The 14,132-nt window shown below is 42.3% G+C and overlaps 1 protein-coding gene across 1 annotated transcript in view; it reads right to left on the reverse strand.

Moving 5' to 3' along the window:
* Positions 1-14,132, reverse strand: part of LOC137378815 (zinc finger protein 821-like) — a 37,006-nt gene that overhangs the window by 5,994 nt on the left and 16,880 nt on the right. The window contains 3 exon segments of the mRNA XM_068049231.1: positions 2-526; positions 3,336-3,502; positions 8,516-8,688. Of these exon segments, the coding sequence (XP_067905332.1) occupies positions 2-526; positions 3,336-3,502; positions 8,516-8,688 (865 nt within the window).

Below are 14,132 nucleotides of genomic sequence, written 5' to 3' on the forward strand. Positions count from 1 at the left end.
CTCTGGTGTTGATTTCTGAGAAATGTGAACTGACAGACTTGGGTTTAACTTCTGTAAACGTCTCTTTATTCGTTTTGCTTCTCTCTCTCGTACGAGTCTCGCCTGCCGTTTTTCTGGTGTCTCATTAGCTCTTTTCAGTCTCATAGCTTCCCGGTCACGTTGCAACCTTCTTGCCCTCTGGTCTTCTGACTCCTGCATTCTCTGAAGACGTTTGGCCTCACGGTCTCTCAGTCTCCGCATCTCCCTTTCATCTGCTGATTCGTTGGCACGTTTAAGTCTTTTTGCAGTCCGTTCACGCTCTAGTCTTTGCAAACGAGCATGCAGGGGCTCATTCTGTCTACGGACCATCCATTTATGGACTGAAGTCTCTTGAGCCTCAATAAGATTTCTGTAAGCTATACATGTTTCACAGACAAAGAGCATCCCTGCAGCCACCATTGTATTCCAGAACGGTCCTGCTTCTTCAGATGCAGAAGTTCTCTCAGTGTTATCATTGATATCAGGCTTTCTATCAGGCAACTTCACACTGTAAATTCAACAACCAACACAAAAAATAAGAATGTAGTAACTCATATTTAAAAGAGAAAACTCCCACATTTTTGAAACAGCAAATCTAATTAAGCCCTTATATAGGGCTTCATAATTGCCTATGCCCAGAAATAAAATTTTAAGTATACTGACTAATTATTCACCTCAGTTCTCTTCATAGTCAGTACTAAATCGATCTAATTTAAGATCAGGAAGTAATAAAGATGGTAGGTTTAAAAAACTCCAAAATTGGAAACGACAAATTAACTTGCATTTATATAGCATTTTTCATGACAATCCAAAGTGCTCTACATCTGCCATTAGTTAGACTTGCTCCTGGACCCTTCAGCACAAAACCTTTGCCCAAATTGCAGAAAGTGAAAACTGATAAAAGTGTAGCGATGAAAACATAGCATCTGGGACCCAAGTAAACAGGGCATCTCCCTAACCAATGAGATTTAAAAATTGGGAAATGAATACAGGAGGGGGGGGGATGAATTCAATGACAAATCAGGTACAAAGAGAAATAAAGGGAGAGGAAAAATGACATAGATGACTATGTGGGGGGTAGGATCAGTAAGTTCACGGATGACACAAAGATTGGCTGAGTGGTTAACAGCGAGGTGGAGTGTCTTAGGTTACAGGAAGATATAGACGGGATGGTCAAATGGGCAGAAAAGTGGCAGATGGAATTTAACGCTGAAAAGTGTGAGGGGGATACACTTTGGAAGGAGTAATGTGACACAGAAGTATTCAATGCATGGCCTGACACTGGGAAGTTCCGAGGAACAAAGGGACCTTGGCGCGTTTGTCCATAGATCTCTGAAGGCAGAAGGGCAAGTTAATAGGGTGGTGAAAAAGGCATATCGGACACTTGCCTTTATCAATCGAGGCATAGATTACAAAAGCAGGGAGGTCATGTTGGAGTTGTACAGAACTTTGGTAAGACCACAGCTGGAGTACTGTGTGCAGTTCTGGTCGCCACATTATAGGAAGGATGTGATTGCATTGGAGGGGGTGCAGAGGCGATTCACCAGGATGTTGCCTGGGATGGAACATTCGAGCTATGAAGAGAGGTTGGATAGGCTTGGGTTGTTTTCGCTGGAACAGAGGAGACTGAGGGGTGACCTGATCGAGGTGTACAAGATTATGAAGGGCATGGACAGGGTGGATAGGGAGCAGCTGTTCCCCTTAGTTGAAGGGCCAGTTACGAGGGGTCACAAGTTTAAGGTGAGGGGCGGAAGGTTTAAGGGGGACTTGAGGAAGAACTTTTTTTACCCAGAGAGTGGGGACGGTCTGGAATGCCCTGCCTGGGAGGGTGGTAGATGCAGGTTGCCTCACATCCTTTAAAAAGTACCTGGATGAGCACTTGGCACGTCATAACATTCAAGGCTATGGGCCAAGTGCTGGAAAATGGGATTAGGTAGACAGTTTCAATGCATTGTGCAGACTCGATGGGCTGAAGGGCCTCTTCTGCACTGTATTATTCTGTGATTCTGATTCTGTGAAAAAAAGATTGGATTGAGAGGGGGGAAAAAGACAAAGGAAAAGTAAGGAAAAATATCCAAAGTTGCCTTTTAAACTTTGTGAAATAATTCACAACCTGAAGTAATGAGACACCACATTTAGAATTGTTTACTTCCTGGGCAAGAAAGTTTGATTAATTATCAATTACCACCCATCAAAAAAGGTACTTATGCTGATAATTACTAGACTTTCTACAGTGAGTTTAATGGACAAGTAATATGCAAATGCAACAGCTTCATGATGATCACAGAGGTTGAGCATCAGATGCCATCTGAGAAGCTAATGGCGGAATGGCACAAATCGACCAGCAACCTTCGGCAATTCATAATTCGAATGATCTCTTCCTAGCTACAGCTTGTTGGCCGATTTGCGCATTGATAATGACATGCATTGTCAAGATACCATTATTTTTTCAGCAAAATCTGTCCCAGTGATGTGTGTGGTGTCCCTACCAGAACTTGGTTGGTGGTTGCATCTATGCTGACATCCACAAAACTATATTGCATCATAATTCATTACCTTCATGATGTTGTCTGACAAATGTGATTATTTGTAAGCCTCTTTCTATCTCTCCATGGGCTCAAATTGGAAAAAAAAGACCAATTTCTCTTTCTCTAATTTTTCCTAACTACAACTGTGACTACTTCAAAAGTACATTAAGCACTTTGGGACAGTCTGACATCATGAAAGGTGCTATATAAATAAGTTATTTCTTTCTCTTTTGTGACCAAACATGATTTCAATTTTTTTTTTATTTCTTTTTCTTTTTCTTTTTTTTTTAATTTAAAAAATAAATAAATAAATTTTATTTGACATGTTTAAAATCACCAACAAAATTCAAAAACCTGGATAAATGAGACTCCAAACTGTAATAATTGTTCGGTGCCAGTGAGGTTGATTGGCAGTCATTAACACTTAATGCAGTTAAAAATGTTACTTAAGCTTATAAAGACAACCCTTAACTTTGTGACAAAGTTAATGGTCAACTACAGCAAGTTCATAAAAAAAACAAGGAGACCAAGGACAAGATGTTTTTGCAAAGCTTATAACAGCTCAAGACAGTAACTTTTGAGATATTCACATCTGCTCCTCACCTGAAGTTTACTCATATAATGGTGAGCACCATTTGCCTTGCCATTATACTGACAGCAAATTTTGGCCCAATATATCTTCAAGCTTTAGTTCCCAAAAAACATACATTGAATGACCAATGAGAGCCCTGAGCTACATAGTTTTTGCTACATTTTTACAATGACTAGCATTAACCATAGCTAACTGACCTGTGCATGTGGTTCTTTGATGTGAGTGACTGCCCACACACTGCACAGTGATACGGTTTCTCGCCAGAATGGATCAACATGTGCTTATCCAGTGAACTTAAACAACTCAATGTACTCCCACAAATACTGCAGATGAGCCCCTTGGTACCTCTAATGTCCGCGTGGTGCTAGAAGTACAATTATTAAAATGTGAGTTCACAAATACAGCCTTGTATCAACAATTATTAGCAGTCAAGTTACACATTTAAAACTTTCAGGATAATTTATATGTAGAACTAAGTAAAATTTGGAACAACAGGAAATGCTGGAAACAAACACTTAGCAGGTTAGTTAGCATCAGTGGAGAGAACAGATAAGATTGTAATTAAGGTACAGACCCTTCAAACTGGGAAAAAAATTATAGATTTTTTAAAAATGTTGCTCAAAAGGGAAAAGGGGCGGGGGAAAACACAAACATGAATTAAATTTGGATCCTGGTTTAACAGTAAGGTTATCATAGGCTCTCATGTCAAAATCAATTTTAACCAAAACTTAATTAGAACCATAGGCTACTTGCACAGTAAAGTTACATTTCTGATTTTAGCTAGCCTTCATTTGAGAATTGCTGAAAATAGAGACATGTTATTGAAGCTTTTCGTCTTGCACTCATCAGGACAATAAGCAAGAATAACCAATGTAAGGGAAAACAACAACTTATACTGCATGAGAAGAGAGTGCTGACTGGTTGGCAAGTGAACTCTGATTGGTAAAGGCATTGCCATGGAGAATGCACCAGTTTACCGTGATTGACAGTTAACTGCCAAGCTTTGTTTGAAAGTTCAACCTGGCAGCTTGACTCTGATTGGTCAAGGAATTGCCCTGAGGAATGAAGGAATGGCTGTCACTTATTTTGTTCAGCTGAACAGACACAATGTGCGTACATGTTCTTTGTCTGCAAAGAACAGGGCCCTGTGTATTAATATATGTGCAATATACGTGCAAATGCACCACACTGCAACCCCGACTGACCATCTTAAATTGGTTGTCTGTGTAATTCTTAGCACACTGCGGATTATTTAGCAAATGTTGTCCAATCGCGGAATCACATTTAATGTTGGACACTGTTTTGAGTTTTGCAAGCACGGGCTGGTTGGGTATGGCCTGTACCTTGCCCGTTGCGAACAGCGGAAGACACAAGTTGTTTGATCCGCCAGTCTTTGGGACATACGGCCTATATACCTAGTATCACACTGACATTGAAATTCATTCATCACATTACTCATTTGAGAGATAGGCAGGACATCTTTTTGGCTTGATGGCAGCATCCTGTTAGTGGCGAACACCACACGCATAGTAGCAGCATGAAACAGCTAGCTTTCCCTGTTGCTCAAATGTTTGGGATACATTACCCTTCCAGGGTAATTTGAGGTAGACTGCACACTCTTCAGGACCGAACATGATGGCCTTAGGCCCATTCATAGGTTTGCTTGATATACAACGAGAAATGGTCTGATCAGAGTAGCCATTGTCACGCAGGATGTCTTTAATTCACCCTATTTCTGAAACATGCTTGCATGGTGAGCAAATGGCTTGGGCCCTATTTAAGAGTTTGCCGATAAGGCCAATCTTATATCATGTGGAACTGTAAGAATCCCAACGTGTGTACTGACCAGTGAAGTGACCAGTTTGCGGTAGACCGTGGTCGAGAACCCCTCAACAGATTTCTCAACTAGTACATCAAGGAAAGGGAGCTCATTTGACTGCTCCATTTCAAATGTGAATTTGAGCGCAGGATGGAGCCCATTAAGACGTGCAAGGATTCAAATATAGCAAACGTATCAACATATCAGAAATATGCAAGAGGTAGGAGGTTAGGTGGCATTCCCTCAAAGACACGTTTCTCATGGAACCCAACAAAGATGTTTGCGAGAGCTGTGCCTAGAGGGAAGCCCATGGCAACACTATCTATTTGGGCATACATGGTGTCGTTAAAACGGAATTCGACCGTACGAGTTGCCAAGTACATAAGTTCAATGAATACTGATTCACGCAATGGTGGTGAGTCTAGATCGCCATGATATAGTGCTGTAGCACAAACACCTATGCTTCCTTAAGTGGTGCATTAGTGAATAGGCTAGCAATGTCAAATGAGCACATGGACAAGGCATTACTATCGATATGCAAGTCCTGTATGGTCTTTGCAAATGTGAAGGAATCCTTCACCATGGATGTGGAGAACTTGCTCAAAACTGGTTGTAACAATTCACCCAACCATTTGGCCAACTCATGTTGTGCAGAACCGGTCATAGATAAGATAGGGCATAGAGGGACATGACTTTTGGGAAGCCCATACATACACGGACGCAACGAGCCATAAGGACGAACCCGGTCACATACATCACCTGGCAGCTCGTTGCTCTTGCTCAAGTCCGGCAAGCGTTTAAAGCTTACTTTTGAGCAAGGCTGACCTGTCATGTTGAGTGGCAGGTCCAATGGATACAAATTTGGACCCGTCATTAAGAATGGCGTACAATTTGTTGATAGCCACATGGTGCATTTTCCATAGCAATGCCTCTACCAATCACAGTTCACTTGCCAACCAATCAGCACTCAGTTCTCGTACAGTACAAGTTGTCATTTTCCCTTACACTGGTTATTCTTGCGTATTGCCCTGATGAGTGCAAGACGAAAAGCTTCGACAACATGTCTCTATTTTCAGCTATCAAGTTATGTACTACCAAACGACTATCCTTTATTTTGTAAAATATTGCTGCTCTTCCTGATGATAAAGGGCAAATGAGAACTTCCCTAGAATATTTTGAAATCATACTTTAGGAATAATAATTGTAAGCCTAAGAAAAAGCTACAGACCCGAAATGTTAACTGTTCTTCTCTCCAGATGCTGCCTGGCCTGCTGAGTATTTCCAGCATTTTCTGTTTTTGTACAAGAAAATGCTTCATTGGGTTATCAAGATGCCTCCAGTAACTTTGCAATTATATTCCTGGACATGAATTCCGCTACATTTCTCACAATTTTATCAAAGTTTAAATTTCAAGTGAGAGCCTACAATGGGCTTAATCATCATGTGGTCATCTACAAAACAACAACTTGCATTTATATAGTGCCTTTAACATTGTTAAATATCCCAAGTCTCTGGACAGGAGTGATTATCAAATAGCATTCAACACAGCCACTCAAGGAGGTATTAGAACAGGTGACCAAAAACTTGACCAGTTAGGTTTTAAGGGAGTGCCTGAAGGGGGAAAGAGAGGGGTAGAGGGTTTAGGGACAGAACTGCAGAGCTTAGGACCTAGGCACCAGAAGGTACAGCTGCCAATGATGAAGGGACTCACAAGGGGCCAGAACTGCAGGCTTGCAGAGACTTGAGGGTTGTGGGGTTGGAGAAGATTACGGATTATAGAGAGGGGGGAGGTCAGAGAGAAATTTCAAAACAAAGATGAGAATTTTAGCCAAAAAACAAACCTAAGGCATTGCAGACCAGGAGCCAATGTAGGTCAGAAATGACAGAGATTATGGGTGAATGGGACTTGGTGCGAGTTAGGATACAGAAAGAAAAGCTTTGAATGAGCTCAAGTTTATGGAGGGTGAAAGGTGAGAAGCCAGCCAAGAGTTTTTTGGAACAGTCAAGTCTGTAACAGGGTTCCCCAACTGTGGTACGCGTAGGTACTGGGGGTACAGGAGATGTCTCTGGGGGCAGTTATGTGGGAGAAATTGTCTAATGGTGCATTTAACATCTAAAGCAAACAATGAATCTTTTCCCCCCCCCCCCATATGTTTTAAATTACTATTTATTCCAACGTGTGTATTTAAGCATACTGTCTTGATGAAAAAAGTTCAATTGATTTGTGTGCTGATACAACACAAAAGCTGAGTAGCAATTTCAAACAAAAGCTTAATGATATAGCACCTTTAATGTTAAAAAAAAAGTCAAGGAACTTCAGCAATGGAAGTTTGAAAGGAAAAGAATGAGGAGAGCAATGGGAGAGATTAGTCGGGGATGACCAAAACCTGGCCAAAAAGACGGGATCTGAGAAGACTTTTAAAGGAGCAGAGACTGGTGGATATGCAGAAGTGGTTAGTGGGAGAGTGGAGCCAAGGTATGGAAAACAATGTACGATTCAATCGCCTATCACTCCAAACATTAAGCGCCTATGCTTGAACAAACAACCTTATGCATCACATTAATGTGAAGTACTATTAAGCCATTGTTTAAGTTGTATATATGTAATATAATGTGTACATTTTATCCAGGGATTGGACATTAAAGGGGTTAAAATATTGAAACTGCATGCTGGCAGGGGTGTGCAGGCAGCTGGTAGATCTGGAAGGCCTTATGTATCAAGTTTGGGAACCTTTGGTCTAGAGGTAGTAAGGGCATGGATGAAGGTTCCAGCTACAGATGAGCTGAAGCAAGGGTGGTGACAGGCGACGTCACGAAGGTGGAAGTAAAACAGCCTTGGTTAGATCAGCCATGATCTTATTGAATGGTGGAGCAGGCTCGAGGGGCCGAATGGTCTACTTCTGCTCCTAATTCGTTTGTTCGTATGTATGGAGAGGATACTGGTTCAGTAGATAAGATCAGCGTCAAATAGGATGCCATGGTTGCAAACAGTGCAGTTCAACCTCAGACAGTGAGCGGGATGGCATCAATGGTTAGGGAACAGATTCCATCCATTTAATTTTAAAAAGGCTGTGTTGATGAATAGGTAAATGGTGTAGCCCTTAAACATATGTGATACCAACTTTCTTCTCTGGCTTATGCTGAATTAACTAACTCAGCCAGCTTGTCAGTGAAAGCACTACAATCAGTTGTAGCAAAAACACAACCAAAGTTCCTGATCTGGATCATCATCCAGTTATCTCTGGTGAAAGTATACATGAATAGGATTCAGCTAACATACAACAGTCCTCTGTTCAAATAGTTCACTGACATCTACTATTCAGGTTATAAAAGAATGGCCACTTAGCCCAGGTATCCAAAGGCTGGCTCTGCCCATGAGACTGTACATAACTATGAGTCAACTACAACGAGAGATGAGAGAAGGGAAGAAAAAGTGTTCAAAATGTGAAATAATTCACTGAAACTGGAAGTTCTTGATCCCTGGACATTTATTTTGCATCCATTTCTGAGGTAAAATACAGGTCTTAACATTCTATTTTAGACTCTGTAGCAATTTACCTGACTGTCCTCAGACTGTAAAAAATTACTGCTCTTCCCTGGTCGCCTCATGTTACTTTCAGTTTCATCTTTACTTATAGTTGTCACCAACCTACTGGTGGGTAAAAGATGATCTTCTGATTTTTTCAAGAATAAGTCATCCTCTGAATATTGTGTTGCAGCCTCACAATTCTCTTTAAAAGAAATTGAACAGAGAAATCAGAAATAGATGTGATGTTTATTTTTCCAATATCTTGCTAAAAATACTTATTTTCATTCTAATTGCAATATTGATATTCTTTTCAAAATGTCCAAATCCAACAGAATAAAAATATGAAAACAAATTTTCAAGTTTTTATTCTCTCTCATGAAACTGGTTTTAGGATTTGTTTCTTCCCAAGCTTCTGAAGGAACAGTATTTTCAGGGATGTAGCTCCACAGCTGTCTTCTGGTACCTCAACCAACTAGCCATTCTTTACATCAAATCTAGGGCCCTTATATGCTACACAAATACTTCCTCTAATCTCAACTCCTCATTGGCCCTCTGAATCAACTGAGCTACCTCCTCCAGTGCCTCAGCTGATTGTAGCTATGCCCCCTTAAACGTGTCCTCGATCTATCCTCCCTGCACAACTGATACCGAACCTGGACATTAATGCTCTAAGCTGATTCCACACGGTCTAAAAGTTGGCTTGATCCCACCATAAGCACTAGAGTCCCCGATTGTGACATGTCTTGCCAAATCTGGTCATGCCTACAGGACCTGAATTCCCTTTATGTCCATTAACATGTGGATTTTGGTTGCTGCTCCTGACCAGAGGCCATTGCTTCCATCGCCCTTCCTCCTCCTCCCTTGCATCATCAGGCCATACTACCATTCATTTCTCCCTCTCAAGTACTTTGTGCCAACTTTTCATGATCTCTACCCCGACCCATTGATATTCTTTTGCCTTTCTACACTCCTCCCACTGTCGCAAGCTTGATAACCACCTTGCTTACCCCTTGAATAAACCCATGGCTATTCTCTACTTCTCTTAGGATTCTCTGAAGGATCAGTTGAGGCACCCTTTGCTGCTCATTTGAGCAGTGATCCTAACTGCCCCAGCCTCCTCTCTCACTGAACATTCGACCCAGTGCAGCTACAGGGGCTGACCTCACACCTCAACCATTCTCCTCATCCTACCTCATACCCATTCTCCTCATCCCACCTTTTAACTCTGCCAGATCACTGCCACCTTCACATTCCGCACCTGAAAGTCCATTCACCTGCTCCTGGGGAACAAATTGCTTACAACTGTACTTTTCAGCTCCCACTTGTCTAACCATGGGTCCTCCACATTCACTGCAATCCCTCCACAGCTATTACTTTGCTCAACCACACTCTCACCCCATCCTTTGATGCCCTTGTCCCCAACTAAACCTCCAATGTTTCCTCATTTTGATTGGTCTCCCTGGTACGGCCACCATATTCGCTCCTTGAAATTCAAGGGCATATCTGGTGCACAGCTGGCTCTGCCATCCACTGCCGTATCTGGCTGGACTACATCAAGCTCAGCCAAATCTCTCTTCCCTGCCAATAACCACAAACTACTCTAGAATCATCCTGGAGAATGGCCTACTCCTGCTCCTTTCAGCTATTCAAACCTGTTCTGCCATTCAATGAGATCACAGGGGAAATCTGCAAACTAACTCCATTTATCTGCCTCTACCATATCCCTCAATACCTTTTAAAAGCAAAAATCTATACCAGATTGCCATTTGCGGAACAGAATGCTAATCTTCTACCACCCATTGTGTTTGGAATGTTTCCTAACTGCACTCCTGCAAGATCTGGCTCTAATTTTTTAGACTATGCACCCCCCACCCCCAGATTCCCCAACCAGCAGATATAATTTCTTTCCATCTACCCTTTCTATTTCCTTCAATATCTTAAACTTTGATCAAATCACCCCGAATTCCAGGCAACACAGCCTTAAGCTTGAGATCCCTCCTTGTAATTTAACCCTTGGAGTCCAAGTATCTTTCTGGTAAATCTATGCTGCACCAAGCCCACCTGCCCCAAAACCCCCAAGGCCAATATATCCTGCCCAGAATTGCATAGTTGGAGACCAGGGAAAACATGAGCTCTGGTCTAAGTCAGGTCTTTATATAGTCAAAGCATGACTTCTACACCCTTTTATTCTAGTCCTCTAAATATGAAGGCCAGCATTCCATTAGCCTTTTTGATGATTTTCCATACCTGTTCATGACATTTTAATGATCAACGTACCAGAAACCCCAAGTTTCTTTGGACCTCCATTGTTTCAAGCTTCTCACCATCTACAAAAGTACCCGGTTATATCCTTTTTAGGTCCAAAGTGGAAGACCTCACATTGAAATCCATTTGCCACAGTTTTGTCCATTCACTTATCATATCAATATCTCTAATTTTATTCTTCCATCTACACTGCTCACAATATCACCTATTTTTGTGTGATCTGCAAATTTGGATATGTGGCTTTCTATCCCATCATCCAAGTCATTAATAAATACAGTGAACTAAGATCCCAGCACAGCAGGGGTCTAGCACCACAGCTCCAGCGACCCGGGTTCGGTTCTGGGGACTGCCTGTGTGGAGTTTGCAAGTTCTCCCTGTGACCACATGGGTTTCCTCCGGATGCTCCAGTTTCCTCTCACATGCCAAAGACTTGCGGGTTGATAGGTAAATTGGCCATTGTAAAAGTTGCCCCCAGTGTAGGTAGGTGGTAGGAGAATTGAGGGAAGGTGGGGATGTGAGGGAAAAATGGGATTAATGTAGGATTAGTATAAATGGGTGGTTGATGGTTGGCATAGACTCAGTGGGTCGAAGGGCCTGTTTTGGTGCTGTACCTCTCCATGACTTTGACACATCTGCCATTTTCTTATTTTCACTGAAAATATCAGTTTTCAAGGGGCCCACATTGATCCTGACCACCCAGTTTTTCCTAATATAACTGTAAAAATCTGCATTGATTTTGATATCACTTGCAAGTTTCTTTCCATAGTCCCTTTCTGTAGCTTTTACTAGTGTTGTCACTCTTCTTTGTATTTTCCGAAATGAAGGAACTACACGCATATATAGTACTTTTCACGACCCTCAGACATCTCAAAGCACTTTACAACCAGTGAAGCACTTCTGAAATGTAGCCACTGTAGTAATGTAGGAAACACGGCAGACAATTTACACACAGCAAACTTACACAAGCAACAATATGATAATGACCAGATAATCTGTTTTTGTGATGTTGATTGAGGGATAAATATTGGCCAGGACACCAGAGATAACATCCCAGCTCTTCTTCGAAATAGTGCCATGGGATCTTTCACATCCACCCCAGTAGGCAGATGAGGCCTTGGTTTAATGTCTCAACTGAAAGACAGTAACTCCAACAGTGCAGCACTCTTTCAGTAGTGTCAGCCTTGATTTTTGCACTCAAGCCTTGCAGTGGGACTTGAACCTGGAAACTTGTGACTCAAGAGGCGAGAGTGCTACCAACTGAGCCACAGCTGACAAAAGAGAAATCCCTCCCTAGTAGAGGCCTGCTCAGGTCAGGAAAAAAGAACCCAACCGAACCACAACGGACCCAAGCCTGAGTCCCTCCGATTTTGCTCAGAGCCCGACCCGCCCCCGCCCCACCCATCCGTTTACTTACCTTCCTGACACCGAACCTGCAAGAAGCTGCAGCACATGCGTGATGACATCATAGTCACTCGCTCACTGCACAGACTCAGTTTCGTCCCGGACTCCCAGCTCAGCTAAATTTTTTTTAAATTTCAATACTTAGAAGAGCACTTACCGTGTGTGTCTGGCCCGACCCGACGCAACTCGACCTCGGCTTGGCCCAACCCGACCAGAGCCCAAAAGCCGCAAGTTGAAGATGGGCCCCACCCAAGCTCGACACGTTGTCGGGTCCAGGTCGGGTAGCAGGCCTCTACTCCCTAGCTCTGTAACTTCCTCCCTCACTACAAACCCTTTCCCCAAACTCTGCTCCTCTAACTCTGGCCTCTTGTATATCACAGACCATTGTTAGCAATTCCTTTAGTTACCTAGACTCCATGTTCAAGAATTTCCTTCCCAAACTATGCTGCCCCTTCACGTACCATTACTGTCAAAACCCTTTTTAAAATTCACCTCTGACCAAGTTTGTGGTTCCCTCTCCTTTGGCTCAGCATCCCTTTTTCTGTATGCCTTTGTAAAGCACATGATATTGTTCTACATTAAAAAGGTGCTATATGAATGCAAGTTGTTGTTTTTAATTTCTATTTAAGCTTGCATTAAAAAAGTCATCTACGTTATTTATTAAAGATGTTGTAGATAGAGTTTCCCCATCGATTCAGTGGCTAAATACACTGCCTGCAATACCAGCAAGCCATGCCGACCAGGGGATTCAAACTCAGTTCCCTGGCCTATTAACCACAGCACTAAAACTGGCCTATGGACCTGGGAAGGGTAAAAAAAAACCCGGATTTCTGCTCCCAATTATCATCTGGTGCATTGCTGGGAGGTGCACATGTGGACATCAGGTGAAGCCTGATCTATCTGGTTGACATTGATAAGTAAAATAGCCACTTGGGCACAATGTTGGATGCATAAATTATATTCCACTAATCAGTCAATGCTGGCTGGGGGGAAAGAATGAAGGGAGGAGGAAAGAAAGCAAATAGAGGAGCAATATCTTAACTCTTAAAGCTGAAGCAACATGAGCTAAATAGAATGGACATAAAAAAATACCACATTTGGTGTAAACTTAAACTCAGATTAGCTAAGGGGAGGCGGTGGCGTACTGGTATTGTCACTGGACTAGTAACCCAGAGACCCAGGTATTGCTCTGGGGACATGGGTTCGAATCCCACCACAGCAGAAGGTGTAATTTGAATTCACTTAATAAATCTGGAATTTAAAGCTAGTCTAATGATGGCCATTGTCGATATGTTGTAAAAATCCATCTGGTTCACTAATATCCTTTAGGGAAGGAAACTGCTGTCCTTACCTGGTCTGGCCTACAGGTGACTCCAGATCCACAGCAATGTGGTTCACTCTTGCAAGCCACTCAGTTCAAGGGCAATAGGGATGGGCAATAAATGCTGGCCTGGCCTGTGACGCCCACATCCCATGAACGAATTTTTAAAAAGCTAAGAGAAATAAACTTCCATTCATTTAGTGCCTTCCACATCCTCAGGACGTCCCAAAGTGCTTCATAGTCAATTAATTACTTTTGAAATGCTGTCACTGTTGCAACGTAGACAAACAGCAGCCAACTTGTGCTCAGAAAGGGTCCATGAAGAGCAGAGATAAACCTCTGTTTCTTTAGTGGTGTTGGTTGAGGGATAAAGCGTTGGCCTGTACACATACTTAAAGGTAAGAGCACTACCATTGAGGCAAGTACTCCCACTTAGCAGCAAGATTTTGCAGTATTATGTTGAGGCCAGCCGTCAGCACTTGTGGGTAAAGCATCTGTGGAAGATATTCTCATCTAGATGGGTGTTCAATAGAGAACACCAAGTAATCTGGGGCCTATTCTTGGAAGCTCATTCAGCATACCCAATCCCCTCTAAATATCTAAACCACCTTGGAAGACTGCAGACTAATAGCTACCTACCAATAAACGAGCAAGGACAG

Source organism: Heterodontus francisci, chromosome 17 (genome assembly GCF_036365525.1).
Source record: "Heterodontus francisci isolate sHetFra1 chromosome 17, sHetFra1.hap1, whole genome shotgun sequence".
NCBI classification, from domain to species: Eukaryota; Metazoa; Chordata; class Chondrichthyes; order Heterodontiformes; family Heterodontidae; genus Heterodontus; species Heterodontus francisci.